This window comes from Rhyacophila brunnea, unplaced genomic scaffold (genome assembly GCF_057557595.1).
Source record: "Rhyacophila brunnea isolate RB1 unplaced genomic scaffold, BYU_Rbru_1.0 scaffold_24, whole genome shotgun sequence".
Taxonomy (NCBI): Eukaryota; Metazoa; Arthropoda; class Insecta; order Trichoptera; family Rhyacophilidae; genus Rhyacophila; species Rhyacophila brunnea.
The window spans coordinates 11,208,214-11,224,285 of NW_028232904.1; the positions used below are offsets into that span (position 1 = coordinate 11,208,214).

General features: G+C 35.2%; 1 protein-coding gene across 1 annotated transcript in view; it reads right to left on the reverse strand.

The window, feature by feature from the left end:
* Positions 1–16,072, reverse strand: part of Ac78C (adenylyl cyclase 78C) — a 234,437-nt gene that overhangs the window by 21,120 nt on the left and 197,245 nt on the right. Inside the window, exons 8-14 of the mRNA XM_085951588.1 lie at positions 15,642–15,734; positions 14,599–14,782; positions 13,332–13,513; positions 7,349–7,541; positions 5,247–5,396; positions 3,528–3,607; positions 1,287–1,436 (exon numbers count right to left, since the gene is read on the reverse strand). Coding sequence (XP_085807714.1) covers positions 1,287–1,436; positions 3,528–3,607; positions 5,247–5,396; positions 7,349–7,541; positions 13,332–13,513; positions 14,599–14,782; positions 15,642–15,734 — 1,032 coding nt within the window. The remainder of the gene's footprint in view (positions 1–1,286; positions 1,437–3,527; positions 3,608–5,246; positions 5,397–7,348; positions 7,542–13,331; positions 13,514–14,598; positions 14,783–15,641; positions 15,735–16,072) is intronic.

The following is a 16,072-nucleotide window of genomic DNA, read 5'->3' on the forward strand; positions in this document are numbered from 1 at the left end:
TTTTATATATTAGATTCATCTGTTTACGCCAGGGGGTCCGGACCCTCTCCCCCAGAAACGGAAAACAATATTTAAGTAAATGGAATATTACCTCTCCTTCGTCAGGACCTCGTGATTAGCCTGTGTTATCCATGTTAGCCATCCAATGTTTGCTTTCGCAATAACTCGTAGGTTATACATGCAGGCCATTTTATTACTTGAATCTAAATGTAAAGTGTCTTGTTATTAGGAATGTACTTGGAAAAGTGCGGTATTCCACAGTTGAAGCGACTAGAATCTAAAGATAAATATGGAAGTCGATGTCACGTCTTGCTAGAGATAGTTAACCCGCCCCCGCTCCCTCCAACAACTTAAAAAATCAATAAAAAAATATGGCTATTTTTATGTAGGTATAAGTGCTTTTTCACACACAGTTTTATTTTCGTCAAGACTTGGCATAGAGAGCGGGCATAGACTAAGAAGAAGATGAAGAATTTCTCTCCCCAATTCACATATTAATATCCTTTTTCGAGATTTCAGGCATTTGCGATAATATATTTATAATTATAATATAATATTTCGTAAGCACGTCAATTTTAAAGCTTACTGTTATGATTTATCTAATTCTATTTCGACCACTGCAACTTTTATGGTACCATCTTTGGAAAGTCGACGTTCTATATCTGATCAATATTTTCTTTTTAAAATTATCAATGGTTTTGTTGACTCGCCAAACCTACTCGAAGGGGTGGGTTTCCATTGTCCATCAAGATTTACGCGAAACCAAACTTTGTACCATATCAGTCGTAGCTGTTCTAATCATGCACAAAACTCTTTTATTCGGCGCTCTTGTTTAAATTATAATATGTATTTCTCCACCGTTGATCCTTTTAATAATTCACCTGTTTCATTTAAACGCGCTATCTCCAAAATTTTGTATAAATAGATATATAGGTATATTTATATTTTTTTATGTTACTTTTTTGTATATAATTTAATTATTCATTATTCTTCCTCATTTTTCTCATGTAATTTTCTTATGTAATTTATTTATATTTATGTTATTCTTACTCTCTATCTTGTTAGGCTTAACTATATTATAATGTAGACATGGAAACTTTGCTGGTTGCAATAACTTTTCATTATTATATTTTAATTTTTTGTAATCAATATGTAACTGTTTGTTTCCTTAATAAATAAAATAAAATATATATGCCTTCGGGATATTGTCCGGCATCTAAATACACACATAATCTAAAAATTAATTTACTGTTATTAAAAATAAATACATTTAAATGTTGTTGGACCTGTGTACAGTGACTGACATCCCTTATGGCTCGTATCATGTGGAGTCCCATTTCGACGCAGCACAGTGCATGATCCACGCGAGCTTCTGGTAAACCACTCACGCAGTAGTAGCAGTCACCTAAGAGTTTGATTCTCAGGCAATGGTTCTCCTGGAAAATTCAACATTAGTTTTCACCATTTTCCCGTAATACTCAATTTGAAATCTGATATTCATGAAATTTACAGAGAAATTGACTGCCACGAGCAATGTACTAAACAGGTTGTAAATTTTTCAGATCTTTGTTTTTTTTATTATTATTTAAATCAATATTTCATGAAATAAAGCCTCCCCCTCAATAATGATCTTACGTTAAAGTTCTCACCACCACCCGTCATATATGCACAGCCGTGGATTTGCACGGCCGCTTTCCATAATGCTTTAAACGTGTCTGAGAGAAGTGATTTTAAGTGCTCATTCCGTCCCGAGACGAAGCCGCACGGGACTGATGCTGCAACCATGCACCGTAGTGCTTAAAGAAGAAAGTTAAGAAAGATTTTTTTTGTTTTTTGGACTGGCTCTGCTGTCCGCTGACGTTAAGCGCCCTGTGTACCCGCATACTGAGTGTCACCAATTGAAATGGATGAGTCAACAGAGGAGTCGGAACTATTCCGCTCCCCATACGACGCTGCAAATTTCTCGAATGCCGCAAAGTTGGCCTCGGTTGCTATCAGATCTCCATGACCAATTGGGCTCGTGTGAGGACGGACCCTGGCAAACAGCTCCGCTCGTTCGAGTTCCATAAGCGGGCAATCCCAGAGGATGTGTTCAACATCTTAGTGGTCACGCCCGCAGGTACAACCCGGCCCATCTACTATCTTGTCTTCTAGTTTGGTGCCTGCAGAATACGTCTGAAAAAAAACGGTAAGTGTGCCGCCCCTAATTCAATGATCTATGTTACATTTTGGCAGTTTTGAACTAAATAATATGCAAAAATGATCTACATCACATTGCCTCTGTTTTGGCATATTTTTTTTTGATCTAGCAACATTAAGTCACATGACTTACTCCCTAGAATAATGATCTATGCGTCTGTCAAAATTGAGGATGGCACGAGAGTTCTTATTCATTCTGCGTATGCAAATAGACTTCACAGAGAAAAAATCGCATGGAAAATTTGAAGATGAATAAAAATAAGTGATTAAAGAATTCAGGAGAGGCTTTTTAATTGTAAATAATTTCTTCTTAACAAAATAGTTTTATTTGATTATCTCAAAATGTCCAAATGTAACAAAGATCATTATTGAGGGGGAGGCATCAAATGTAGATCTTTTTTAACCATATCCGATCCTAGAGATCATATGGGCCTCCACAGAGTGGATGTTTGTAGGTATTAACAGATTTTTGTTTTTACGAGAAACGAATGTTAGCCACTTGCTCAATCTATTAGGTCCATACTCTGACTCCAAACACAAATAATAATTGAAAAGCCATATGTGTGTGTATTTGCTAGATCCACGATTCGAACCTTGGACCCACGACATTATAAGATCATCGTTTACAAACTCTAAATGTTTTGCCCCTAAGTAATAATTATTCTTCTCATGGGGAAGCTTTGCATATGAATACCACTAGTTTCCAGCAAGAGTGTTACTGCCGCCATCTTGGAAAATAGCAACCGATTTAAAATATTCAGCCATTTTAAATAAAAAATAGCCCGTAAAGATTTAACGCCCACGGTGGCCGCACGGGTTAAGCGTTGGACTATCACGCCGTGGGTCCCAGGTTCGAATCCTGGATCTGGCAAGTACACATATTGTTTTTCAATTTGTGTGTCAGGGTATGAACCTAATAGGTTGAGCAAGTGGCTGACATACATTTCTCGTAAAAAAACAAAATCTGTTAATACAAACCTCTATTCTGTGGAGGCCCATCTAGTAGGATCGCACATGGTCGTAAAAAAAAGATTTACAGTGAAATAATGTCTTTTTTTAAAAATCTGTTTTTAAGATTTTCCTGTTAAAAGTATGTTTTTGTTAATTTTTTTCAACTTTTATTTGAAACAATTTACCATATTTATATCCGTTAAAGAGTTATGTCTAATAAACTAAAAGCCGTCCGTCATTTTCCAAGATGGCGGCCTTACCACAGTATGTACGAGTGTTGATTATTGGTGTATTATCACTATGCAATGCACGTGGAAAGTCTCCCATTTTGGCTAAAGTTACTTTTATAGAAATAGTAGTTTATTGTGTTTACTTACTGCAGCAAGTTTGTCGAAGCGCGCAAATAAATCGTTTAGTACTTTGACGAGCTGCTGGGCACTGCAGCGACCTGCCAACTCTGTAACAATTGGTAGCTTTAGATAAACGAATATTATATAATAGGATTGCACTTGGATGTCCACCATACGGAACTTACGTGATTGTTGAGGCCTATAGTGGAAACATTTAACCACGAATATACGCAGATGCGTTTTCTTCTCATGCGAATGGATTAAACAGGGCTAATATGATTATTGTTATGGTTACAATATTTAAATCAAGCCCATTTTCTTTCACTCCGCGATTAGTCTTGTTTCGTGTAAAAACCTTTGAACTTCACGGTAATGTGATATACCTATTTATAATAGCATTACCTTGATTGAATTACAATGTTGGTAGTCTTTCCTTGGCTAAATTGGAGACCTCAACTGGGGTAGTAATTAGCAATAATTTGCATGAATCATAGAAGGAAGGATAGCTTATTAATGAGAGCAATACCTGGACAGTGAATGAAGTGAGCTGAAATCACACGTTAGGAATGTTCCAGACGGTGTGACACCATCAAGAAAGCCGTGTCCGGAAACTTGTACGCATACAGTTCGCCGTATCATACTTCACCGTGAAGTGAAATATATGGCCGTATATTAAAGATCGTCCAACCTCTTTGGGTCGTATAATAATGACATAAAATTCATGTCAATAAAACACGGATCTTGTCGGTTAACACTGTAGCTGTAGTATAATAGCGATCAAATATCTATTGTTTAATGTATCAAATTATTCTGCAATAATATATTCCCAGCGAATCAATTTCCAGCAAACAACTCTTAGCTAGATCAGCAAGTTGATTGGCGATATTAGATACGGTATATTATTACATCATATCACAGCACATTATATCATTATGGTGTATTAGCCGAATAATCATTTTTCATGATATCATATTTTCTTACGACTGTAATAATAAATAATATTTCACAAGCTACTCGATTTAAAACGCTGACTCTATAACTAGTCCAATATGATTATGTACCAGAATTTAGTGTTAATGTATTACTTTTTATTGTATAAATAACGAAGAATAATTTATCTAAATGTCACTCGAATCCAAGTACCTAGCTCGTAACTATCTCAGTAGATTATATGTACTATCATTGTATAATATACTATTGTACCGATACGCTGCTAATAAATCTCACCCTGCTACATCGTAGACTTCATTATCATCATCCTCAACAAATGTCCTCAACCCACACATCGAGTACCACAGTACTGACCCAACAACACTTTATAGGAAGCCAGCAGCAAACAAATTTTGAAAATAGCCGATATACTGTATTATTTCTTAGGTTAGGTTTTCATTCTGAACTCATGAATTTGCCAAATCAGCCATGAAAATTGAATTAATGTTCATATTGAATCTAATAAAATTGGAGACCGTATAGTATACGGTCATCTCTTTTCGATAAGAAAGCTCACAGCGAACACGGTGAAATATTTTACGTACAATTTACATGTAACCCAAGAAAGGGACTGAATTAACAATTGCCAAAGCAACAATATCAGTGTACAATCGCTCCAGATGAAATAAGTTACCAGCCTGCCTCACCATACTTGCCTGCTTCACCATACTTTCATATAACCTGCTGCCCCTAGGTTCCTATAGACGCTGAAATAATATCAAATATGACGAAGATTTGTATTTGTCAAATAGGCACCTGTAAATCCTTTGATGTCAGCGAAGAGTATGGAAACCTTTTCGTATCTGTGGATGTAAATTTTGTGGAACTGGTGCGGCTCGAAGGACCCTTTTTCTTCTTCATGAGCGATGTCTCGAATCATTTCTTTCGCCACGAAGTCTGGTAAAACTGCGGATAAGGAATGCATAATTTTAACAATTAATTGTATTATAACTTAAAACGATTACTATATTATTTAAAAGGGGATCCTTATACCAGCAGAGGCACCTAGCGGAAAAATACGAAGCCTGTAATTTGAGTCATTTTTTTGATAATTTTAAATTTTATTTTAAGTGTGGTCCCAATATTGAAGCTCGATTTGATATAAATAAAAAGGATTTCAAGTTAAATACATTTATATTTTTATAAAAATCGATGGTTTTTAAAATAAATATAAAAAATATTAAAACGATGAATTAGTCAAAAATCTACACACGAAAAAATTGAAAACTTAATAAAAAAATTTTAATAATAAATGTGACTATAAAATATAATGTAATAATAACGTAATTGAGGAGATAAATATGTAACAAATTATGATTTTTTACAATTAATTGTAAGTTTATCTTTGACTTTGAAAAAAATATTTTTCTTTTTAGTGTTTTCAGATACATATTTATTAATTAATACAGTTAAAATTGTAAATTATCAATAAAATGTCTCAAAATTGTAAGCTTCATATTTTTCCGCTAGGTGCCTCTGCTGGTATAAGGATCCCCCTTAGTTAAAAAAAGCTCTAAATTACATTACATTAACACCACCGTTTACGGGGTTGTTTTAATAGACGTTTGTTGGACATTACTATTAAATGGATATTATCCACTTGCTCAACATATAAAGCCCATACTCTGGGTTCAAACGCACATTGAAAAAACAATATATTATTGTGAATTTACCAGATCCAGGATTAGAACCTGACATTATAAGCCACACGCTGCCGCTCGGCAATCGTGTGCGTGCTCTAAATAGGTCAAAATTAAAATTTGGGTAATTTTGGGAAATCATTATCATCAACCGGGATTGATTCACTACTGAATGAAAGCATCCGCTAGATCGTTCCACACGTCCTTAGCTCTTCGTTACCACCTACAACCACCGAACGTCATGAAGTTGTCTATGCAGCGGGTTTAAGGGAGTTTATACTCCGATGCTGTAGTGTGAGGGGTATGGCCCCCACAAAGAGGGGGCTGACAGGGCACTAGCCTGGGGGCCCGGGCTCAGGAGGGGCCCAACGTGGCAGATCAACTAATTAAATGAGATAAACACACGGTAAATTTATAAGCTCTAATAGTAAAAAAGTTTATTTTATTTTATAATTATTTTTAGTGTCTCCTGACTAATGAAAATGACTATTTATCCAACATGGTGAAGGGTCAGATGTAACTTGGCTATCACAAAAGTGGGTCACGCTCAGTGCTTCATAATATGATGCTAGGTGCCGACAATAATTCAAGCTGATTTATTTAAAAATACGAAAAATCACTAAAAAATACACACGGAATACCCTTTATTTTACGCGGAACCCTGGAGTTCCACGGAATATCATTTAGGAAACACTACTATAGAACATTCTTCGATCATGTCCGATCCTAATAGGATCATATGGGCCTCCACAGAGTAGATGTTTGTATTAACAGATTTTGATTTTACGAGAAATGGATGTCAGCCACTTGCTCAACCTATTAGGTCCATACCCTGACTCACATACATATTGAAAAACAATATGTGTACTTGCCAGACCCAGGATTCGAACTTGGGACCCATGGCATGATAATCCAACGCTTATGCCGCGAGGCCACCGTGGGCATACTATAGAACATTACACTGCCCTCAACCTTAGCGATAGGTTGGGGGGCACGCCAAATATCGTGGCCTGGGAGCCCGCTTCATGATGTGGGGGCCATGGTGAGGGGTAATGTATATCACTGTACTAAGAAATACGTAGGAAATCCGATTCTAAAAAACCTATTTGTATCATGATGATGACATATCTTTTCTCGTCATCAAAAATGATCTTACTACATACATTTAATAAATACAATCAGTGAGACTTAAAGGTAATTAATGGTTTCCCCACAAACCTGAAAGCAATAACTTCTCTTGTCTGGCATTCTCTTCCTGCGTCCTGCAGCGTGTCTCCATGGCCCTGTGAGTCTCCAGAAACGCCCTCCTCTGTCCCCGATCCGTCAGATACTTGGTGTACATCCCCGCGAAGTTGACTGCGGAGTACAGAAGGGCGTTGGCGACCAGCTGCCGTACTGAACACGAGACATCCTGCAAAAGGTTATAAGTGCTTTATAAATATACCAAATCTCATTAATAGTCAGATCGTGACACGAAACTGTTAATTTCGATTGTAGTGCTGATTATTTTTCATACTTCGAGTGTAATTTGGGAAACTTTTTGTAGAAAATGATGAGTGTTTTATATTGAAATAAATGGTAGTACATTATGAGCGTACAGAAGTGAAACGGCAAATAATTTTCAATAGTATGTGGAACGAAATTTCGCAGTCGTCGTCGCCAATTGGAGACTGACAGTCGAGGTGTGAGCACGTCAATTTGTTTTGTGATGACATCGGAGGAATATATTCTTAAATCTTGTAAAGATGACTAAAAAACGTTCCTCGTGTACTTGAAAAAGCAAACATGTCAATGAATATACTATTATTATTACGAATATAATAATAAACATAACATTAAAAGGACCCATGTTGAATTTTTATGACAAATTATATTTCGTTCGGCTCGCGTCATTTGCACAATCCGCGCTGCGCATAGTTACGATCTTTTTAGACCATGCCTCAGCTGAGGTATATCCTTAAGGCCATACCTTAGTTGAGACACGGTCTAAAAAGATCGTCGCTAGGCGATGCGCGGATTGCGGGTCGCGGGTGCAAATGAGGCATGTCAAACCAAATATAATTTGTCTTATAAATCCAACATGTGTCCATTTAATGTTCTGTTTATTGTTTTATCAGTAACAATAATAATATATTCATTGACATGTTTTCTTTTTAAAGTAAATTGGTCACGTTTTAAGTCATCTTTACACGATTTAAGAATTATTACGGCCGTCGCCATCACGAAGCAAAATGACGTGTTCCCAGCTCTACATTCTCTCTCCGAATGGGAGCGAGTGCAAAATTTCGTCGCCCCTATGGTTGGAAATTATTTGCCGTTTCACTGATGAATCACCTTAATAAATATACCAAATCTCACTAATAGTCAGACCGTGACACGAAACTGATAATTTTTATTGTAGTGCTAGTTATTGCTCATACTTCGAGTATACTAATATGGGAAACTTTTTATAGAAAATGATGATTGATTCATATTCAAATAAATGTTAGTAAGTTAATTGATTTGAATGAAATATACTAAAGTACAATCAAAAATATATATTCATTTATTGTGGGCATGTTACCGCATTGCATTCGTAAATAGTCAATAACTAGCACTACTATCGTAACTCGCAATGCAGTGCCCCAGCCTGTCCATAGCCTCGTAACTAAATGTGTAGTTTTATTAACTGTGTATTTATAAACATACGAGTACCTACCACATAAACATGAAGTTCGATAATTTTGACAGAAAATATGACGTAGTTAGAGCGACGCCGAGGGAGAGAAAACGATGCATTCGAAAATTCAGCACACGAAAATTCAAATATTTTGCGGTGCCCTGGAAAGATCTTTACGCCCCCAAACAAAAAACTACAGTTTTAACAGTGTTTTTAGCTAACTCTTTCTTATCTTTAGTAATTCATGCAAAATTACAATTTTTGAAACAGAAATATAAAAAAAACACTACAAGTAGACACGAGCAGGGGCGGCTCTACCTTAAAGGTTCGTAGGGACCATCCCCACATCGTTTTCATGTCAAAAATACACGTCCACTATTTTTATCATTGTTATGAACTAATTAATTTATTTTATCCATCTAAACCTGTCGCAATTTAATAGAAATATTTATTATTATTACACAAATAAATAAAGCAATGATAGTTGTTTTTATTTAATAAAACGCATTTTTTTGTAGTACTTATTCCACTTTTAATCAATATATTAATATATTGATTAAAAGTGGAATAAGTACTACAAAAAAAAATTACGTTTTATTAAATAAAAACAACAATACAATGCAGTTCCACCATGAATTGACAGTTAACAAAATAAAAGAAATTAAAGCAATGATTGTAAACTATGTAATAACACAATGATGATTACGCGGTATTAAAATAATTAATTAAATTAAATACGGCCTATTTCACGGTGACACCTATGTACACATTAGGAAAGCTATGGCGCCTATTTTTTGCTGACCGGGGTGCAGTGGCGAAGGGTGGAGGTAGGCTGTTAAGATTCGCTATAAATAGTGCACACTAAACTTTGATAGTCATATGTATTTGTTTTTATTGAAGTAACACTACAATTTACAGATGGTGTTAGTTAGTTTTTAAAAATCAATTAAACCCTGCCTAAACGAAACCATAATAGATTTGGTCTAATTTGGGCGATACGACAAAATTGTGCACACTTTTTCATTCATAGTTATTTGTTTTCGTTGGATTAAAAATACATATAACACATATTGTTGGTTCATTTTTTTAATTCATTAAGTCCTGCGTAAACCAAACTATAATAAATAAAAAATATTATTCTATCTATAAAATACTCAAAGTTACGTATGATTTAATTGCATAATTTTAGATATTTTATAGATAGACATGTAATTTTTGACTATTATCTATTATGGCTTGGTTTCTCAGGGTTTAATTGAATTTTAAAATCTAACCAACACTATCTGTAAATTGTAGTCTTATTTCAATGAAAACAAATATGTATGTATGAAAAAGTTTAATGTGCACTATTTATGGCGGATCTTAACAGCCTACCTCCACCCTTCGCCACTGCCGGGGTGGGGTTACTCAGTCCCAGCCCGTCGCCGTGATACAAATATCGTTCTACAAAGGATGTGAATGCATTATCGTTAGTATACGCCAATGACATTAATATGGACGAAGCATCTGGAAATTCCATTAATAATGTCATTGGTATACGCATACTGGGGAGTGAATCAAATGACCCCTAGGTAAGTAAAACCGCTCGCTGTATGTCGTTGTTCAAAACTGATAATGTTAAATCTATAATTATTATTATAGACTTAAGTTAATATTTTTAAGCACTCTTTTTAGGTGTGATTAAGTAACGACTCATATAATCATATTATTTATTCTAAAAAAATACTCCTAAGTGGCTTGGTACATAATTTATTATGAGAAAGTAGGGAGGTGTGTATATTTAATAATTAATGCAGCGATTTCCAAACTGGGAGGCGCGGACTGTCGTTGAGGAAGGCGCGAAAAGTTTAACACAAATAATGTAGCCACAGGTTTGCAGTTTGCAAGTGCATAGTTCATAAAACGGCCGCTAGTTATAACTACATAAATAAACAGTCCCTCCTTTAAAAGTTATGTTGCTTGGAAATCTGTGTAGGAAACTAATTTTATTATACCTCACTTCTATACTATTAACTGTGAAGTGCGTTAGCTATTTCATGAAACAATGATATAAAATGGTTAAATCATGTTGAAGAGACAAATTTGTTTAGGAACGATAATTTTATTGCTGAACTTGTCTATTTGGGTAAAATTGAGTGAATAAATCAATGCAGGCCCATTTAGTAGAAAAATAGCACTTTGTGCTAATAAATAAGTACATCAATAGCATGAAAAACAAATAAATTTAAAAATGAATAAATGGTAAACCTTGTTTATTTTCTTAATTGAGTTTTTTTTCATTGTTTGTATTATTAAATTAATAATTGTAGACGTAAAAATGTGTCTGTATTATATAATGGAATGAAGGGAGGGGGGAGGCGCCAAGATTGAATTTTTTTGTAAGGGAGGCGTAGTAACATAAAGTTTGGAAACCACTGAATTAATGGCTACACCCCACCACCTAGAAAGTCGTCGAGCCGCCACTGGACACGAGTATAATACAGTATTATAAACTCTGGCAGCACGTATATTAAATAAAAAAGAATTGTTCCCCAGATGAGACAAGATTACGACCACTTGCAAAATATTAAAAATACAGCCCGCTGCCACTCTTCTGCGGTAGCATGTTTTTTTGTAGGCTGGCAAGTATGTAACAAAAACTCTTTTAGCATTATTTAAGGGAACATGCCTACGTAATACGTTTTTTTCTCATAAAATTGCACCGCGGGGAGCCGGAATTATTACGAATTATTGTAGTTTTTACTTCTTGTGAAAGAACAGTGGAAAAATTTATTATTTACGTGTAAAAATCACTCTGGAGATTTCAGAGGAATACATGTTTTAAGTCTAACCTTTTCCATTATGTGATTTCAAGTAACTTTACACGGCGTCATTTGAATGTAGAACAGAACTATTAATAAATAATTCTAAGTTACATTTTACATTTCATCGTCCTTCAATGTGACAATTTTATAAAAATATTGTTTCCACTAATTTGTGCCACAAGTGCTCCTGTATGCATGTGAAATATGGACCCTTAACATAACAGACATTCAAATTACTAGTAGCGCAAAGAACATGACGTCTCTGTTCTGGCAGAACACATTAACTGGAGAATACTAGTTTTGAGTAATTTGACTTTGAAGTAGTTAAAATGTTTGAAATGGTCTATCATGTGAGTTTATTAAGTAATCGTAAAAAGGATGACTTTAAAATGAATACTGTTCATTTATTAAGAAGGTTTCTAGACAGTAAAGTTTGAAATAAGGAACATTTTGGTATAACTAACTCAATATATCATTTTTTCGAATTAGTGTCTTCTTCCAGAACAGTGACGATGATAACTTAACCTAACATACAAAATACAAAAAAATAACCAATGAATTAGATGAAATTGCAATGGGCTTGAATGATGCTCGGAGAGTGGACAACCGCTGGATAGGTGCAGTTATACGGTGGTACTAGAGTTTGCGATTGAGAAATAATTAGAAAAGGCCAATCTCGAATCTCGAGAAATAAATTTTTCGAAATTTCGAGATTTCTCATTTCTTGAGAAATGGTTTACGACATTGGTCGGCAACCTACTACCCGCGGGTAATTGAATTACCCACTACAACATTTTGAGTTACCCGCCAAGATAACATGATAATATTTTTTTCAAATTATTATTTTTATAAAATTATTTATGAAATAATCTGGAATTAGAAAACATTCAATTCAAATGTTCAGTTCTATGGACATATAAATTTAAAGATCTTTGCCAGCATCTTGAAAACACAGACCTCGATCACATGAATGCAATATCATCATGCTGGGCGTCATTGCCACAACATTTTTCATGCTTAAAAAAATTTGCATTTTTTGCTCTATTATCAGCATTTGGTTAAACATAATATAATTGTTGTGAACAAACATTTTCTCAAATGAAATGTGTCCAGAATACTCTGCAAAATCAATTAAAACCAAAAAATCTAGATTCCTGTGTTCGACTTAAGACAACTACTTATTTGGCAAATGTTGAAAAACTTGCCAAAAAAATCAAAACCAAGGAAGCCACCAATAAAAATATTATATATATATATTATATGTATGTTTTTATAAAATAAATTCGTAAACTTTTACCCACTAACCAAATATTTTTTTTAAATTGAATTTTTTACCCAGTCAAAAGGTTGCCGACCACTAGTCTACGAGATTCTCGAGAAATCCTCACTAGTCTAAGCTGCCAACCGCAACCGGAATTTAAAAAAAAAACTGAAGGGAATTTCTCTAGAAAAAAGCCTTCTTTTTATGGCCGGAAGAGGTAAATAAAACTCTCGACCGTCAATCTGAATGAAATTTCCAAAATTTGTCGTTAAATTTTTTTTTGGCCTGGAAGATCAGCGCAGGATCACTCAAGATGGAAGGTGATTGTTGAAAACGCGTGTAATTTCGTTGATTACTACACTCAGTGACGAAGCGCAAGGTATGAAGAGAGACAAGGAAGTAAGTATACTAAGTGAGGTAAATATACCTAAATATTACAGAAATAGTATTATAAAATTTAATAATAATTGTCCTTACTGCTTGATTGCTGATCTTGGCTACAGCTGTAACTCCTACGTGGCTAACTGCTGTAACTGCTCCAGCGAGAAGACACCAGCGCAGAGGAAGTGGCAGCATGGCGTAAGGGACAAACACGATGAAGAGGACGTACCACACAAGATACTCGCGGGGTGTAAAGCCAATCCCTTCACCCACAAATCCTAGAAAATAAAAGTACGACAGATTCGTAAAATATAGATTTAATTAATATTTGGTGAAGTAGGAGAATCACATTGGTAAATAAATGCTTCTAACTTTTACAAGATTTTTACATTCGGTACAAGACACCTTAGAATTTTAGATCAAGGCTTCCCACAAATATATCACTATCAGTAATCAGTACTAACTTACAGGTCGGAGATCTGCATCTTATCAAAAAAAAAGGATCTTAATAATATCGACTGTAGAAAGGAAAAAGACGTAACCCTCAGTTTTCTCAAAATAAGTTATATTGTATAATTATGTTGTACACGACTGAATACACGTTGTGTCCAAAGGATGTAACCTGTAAATTGCTGTCTTATTGCGGAAGTGAAGATCTCTTCACATAGTTTTTATAATCAGTAATGTTAATCAATCAGTAAACTCAATCAAAGCCTACTTGAAAGCATGGTAACCTCAGTCTTGGGTATCTGCTCCTGAGACATTGCCATATTAAACTCAATCAATTGGGAGCGTTGTGACCTCGGTACTTGGGTGACTGCTCCTGACACATTACCCTTCGCAAAAAAAAACAGTTGGTGCTTCACACACGTGATACGCTTGATTAAGACCGAGTATGGTGCGGGGCGGTTGGTTTGGAGGCGTCTTTATTTATGTTTTGTAGAAAATCACACAGTATGCCCAATACCTCAAATGTATAGTGTCAATGATGACATTTTCTTCAAGTGACTTACGACATCTAATTGATAATTAATAATTTAAAAATTTCTCGTAAACACTCATTCAACTACGTAAATGACCAACTACAGGGCTCGAAATGGACCGAAACGCACCGAAGCGCCGTTCCGGTTCGTGAAATCGGTAAAATTATTGCTCCGTCTCGTGGAAAACATATTTTAACCGTCTGAGCTAGATAGGCCACATAATAGAAAATCTAACACAGTCATGTATTTTTATAAAATGCGTATAAAATTTGATAACTATGTAAATATCTTCAGAAAATTGTCGAGCGCTCCGGTTTATAAACATTTCCATTTCGAGCGCTGACCAATATACAATATATAGTTATATGAAATGTTCCAACCTTGAGCGTTCAGCAGAAGCCAAGTGCACACTGCTGCCCAATGAAGATAATTATTGGCAAAGCATCTCCAGCATGAGAGCGCACACAAGGCGAGGTTGGCCACTGATCCACACGCCGTCCACGCGATGGCCTCCGGTTCAGCGAAGGTGTTACGTCGCAGAGCCCATACTGTAGCCACAGCTGCCTAGAAATTGATGAAGAAATGTACAACACTGTTTCTGCTCCAACAAGCAGTATAGATACCTACATATCGTGGACATACCTTAAGAAATTAACTATTTCTTTTATTCAACTAATAATTCACAAGATTTTAAGAATGTACCATTCTAATTATTGAACATACATAATTTTGAAAACACTCATGGGAAAATATAGCCAATAGAAAAAATCTCTTTTTGAAAAAAGTAAGACACCCGGCAGGATCGAACCTGCGTCTCTTGGGTATACCGCCCTGTGCATTACCACTATGCTACGACTGCCATGCTTAATTGCGACAAATTTTAACTATTGGCTTTTTTAATACCTGCTCATAAGCGCTCTCCAAATTGAGTTACGGTAGGCGATCGGTTTTTGTATTCTAAATTAAAGTATTTATTACTTTTTAAATTTTGAAAAACATATGTTACCTGGCGGGATTTGAACCCGTATGTTTCTGGTATCGCGCCAATATGCTTTAACCAATAAAGCTATAGGCATCCTACCTATTTACGATAATTTTAACTTGTAGATCCTACATGAAATGCTTATCAAATTGCGTTATTATTGACTGCCTTGAATTTTACTTTTTACTTTTTACATTATTGCAGTATTGAATGTGATTTTTTTCTAGTAGGTATATATTATCTGAGGTGTTTTAAGTTATGTACCTTCAATATATGGAATGTGACACTCTCAAATTCTTCTTTGAATAAAAGAAATGGTTACTAAAATCTATGTTTGATTTTTTAAAAATCAAAATAAGGACCAAAGCATTCGCCGTGCGGTACGCCACTTTATAACCTGATATTATAAATTTATATACACTCAATAAAACAAACGGTTACCTTGAGTAAGATGTCTACTATGTTGACGATTATAAGAGATTTCTGTCGTTGTCTGTGCGAATATCTCAGATAGGATAGTTCCAAATGGTTATCCTGAAATCAAGAGAAGTGCATTGTTATTTATGTGGCGACCAACGAGTCCCATGAGAATAAGCAGTGCCAGAAAAATCCTGACATACGAATAGTTCTCAAATTGATATTATTTATTAAATTATTGTATATACATTGTTCACAGACAGTCGGTAGTTTCAAATAATGCTGACTCAGTGAGAATCGCCGAAAATAACACTGTGGTTGAGCCAATTATATTAGCCGTCATTCCTTATATACTCACCTACCTCAAATCCTTATGTACATATTATTGTCGCAAGACCAGGGCGACCAGCAGTCACGGGTCATGAGACCACCGTGATGCGTATAACAATTATTTA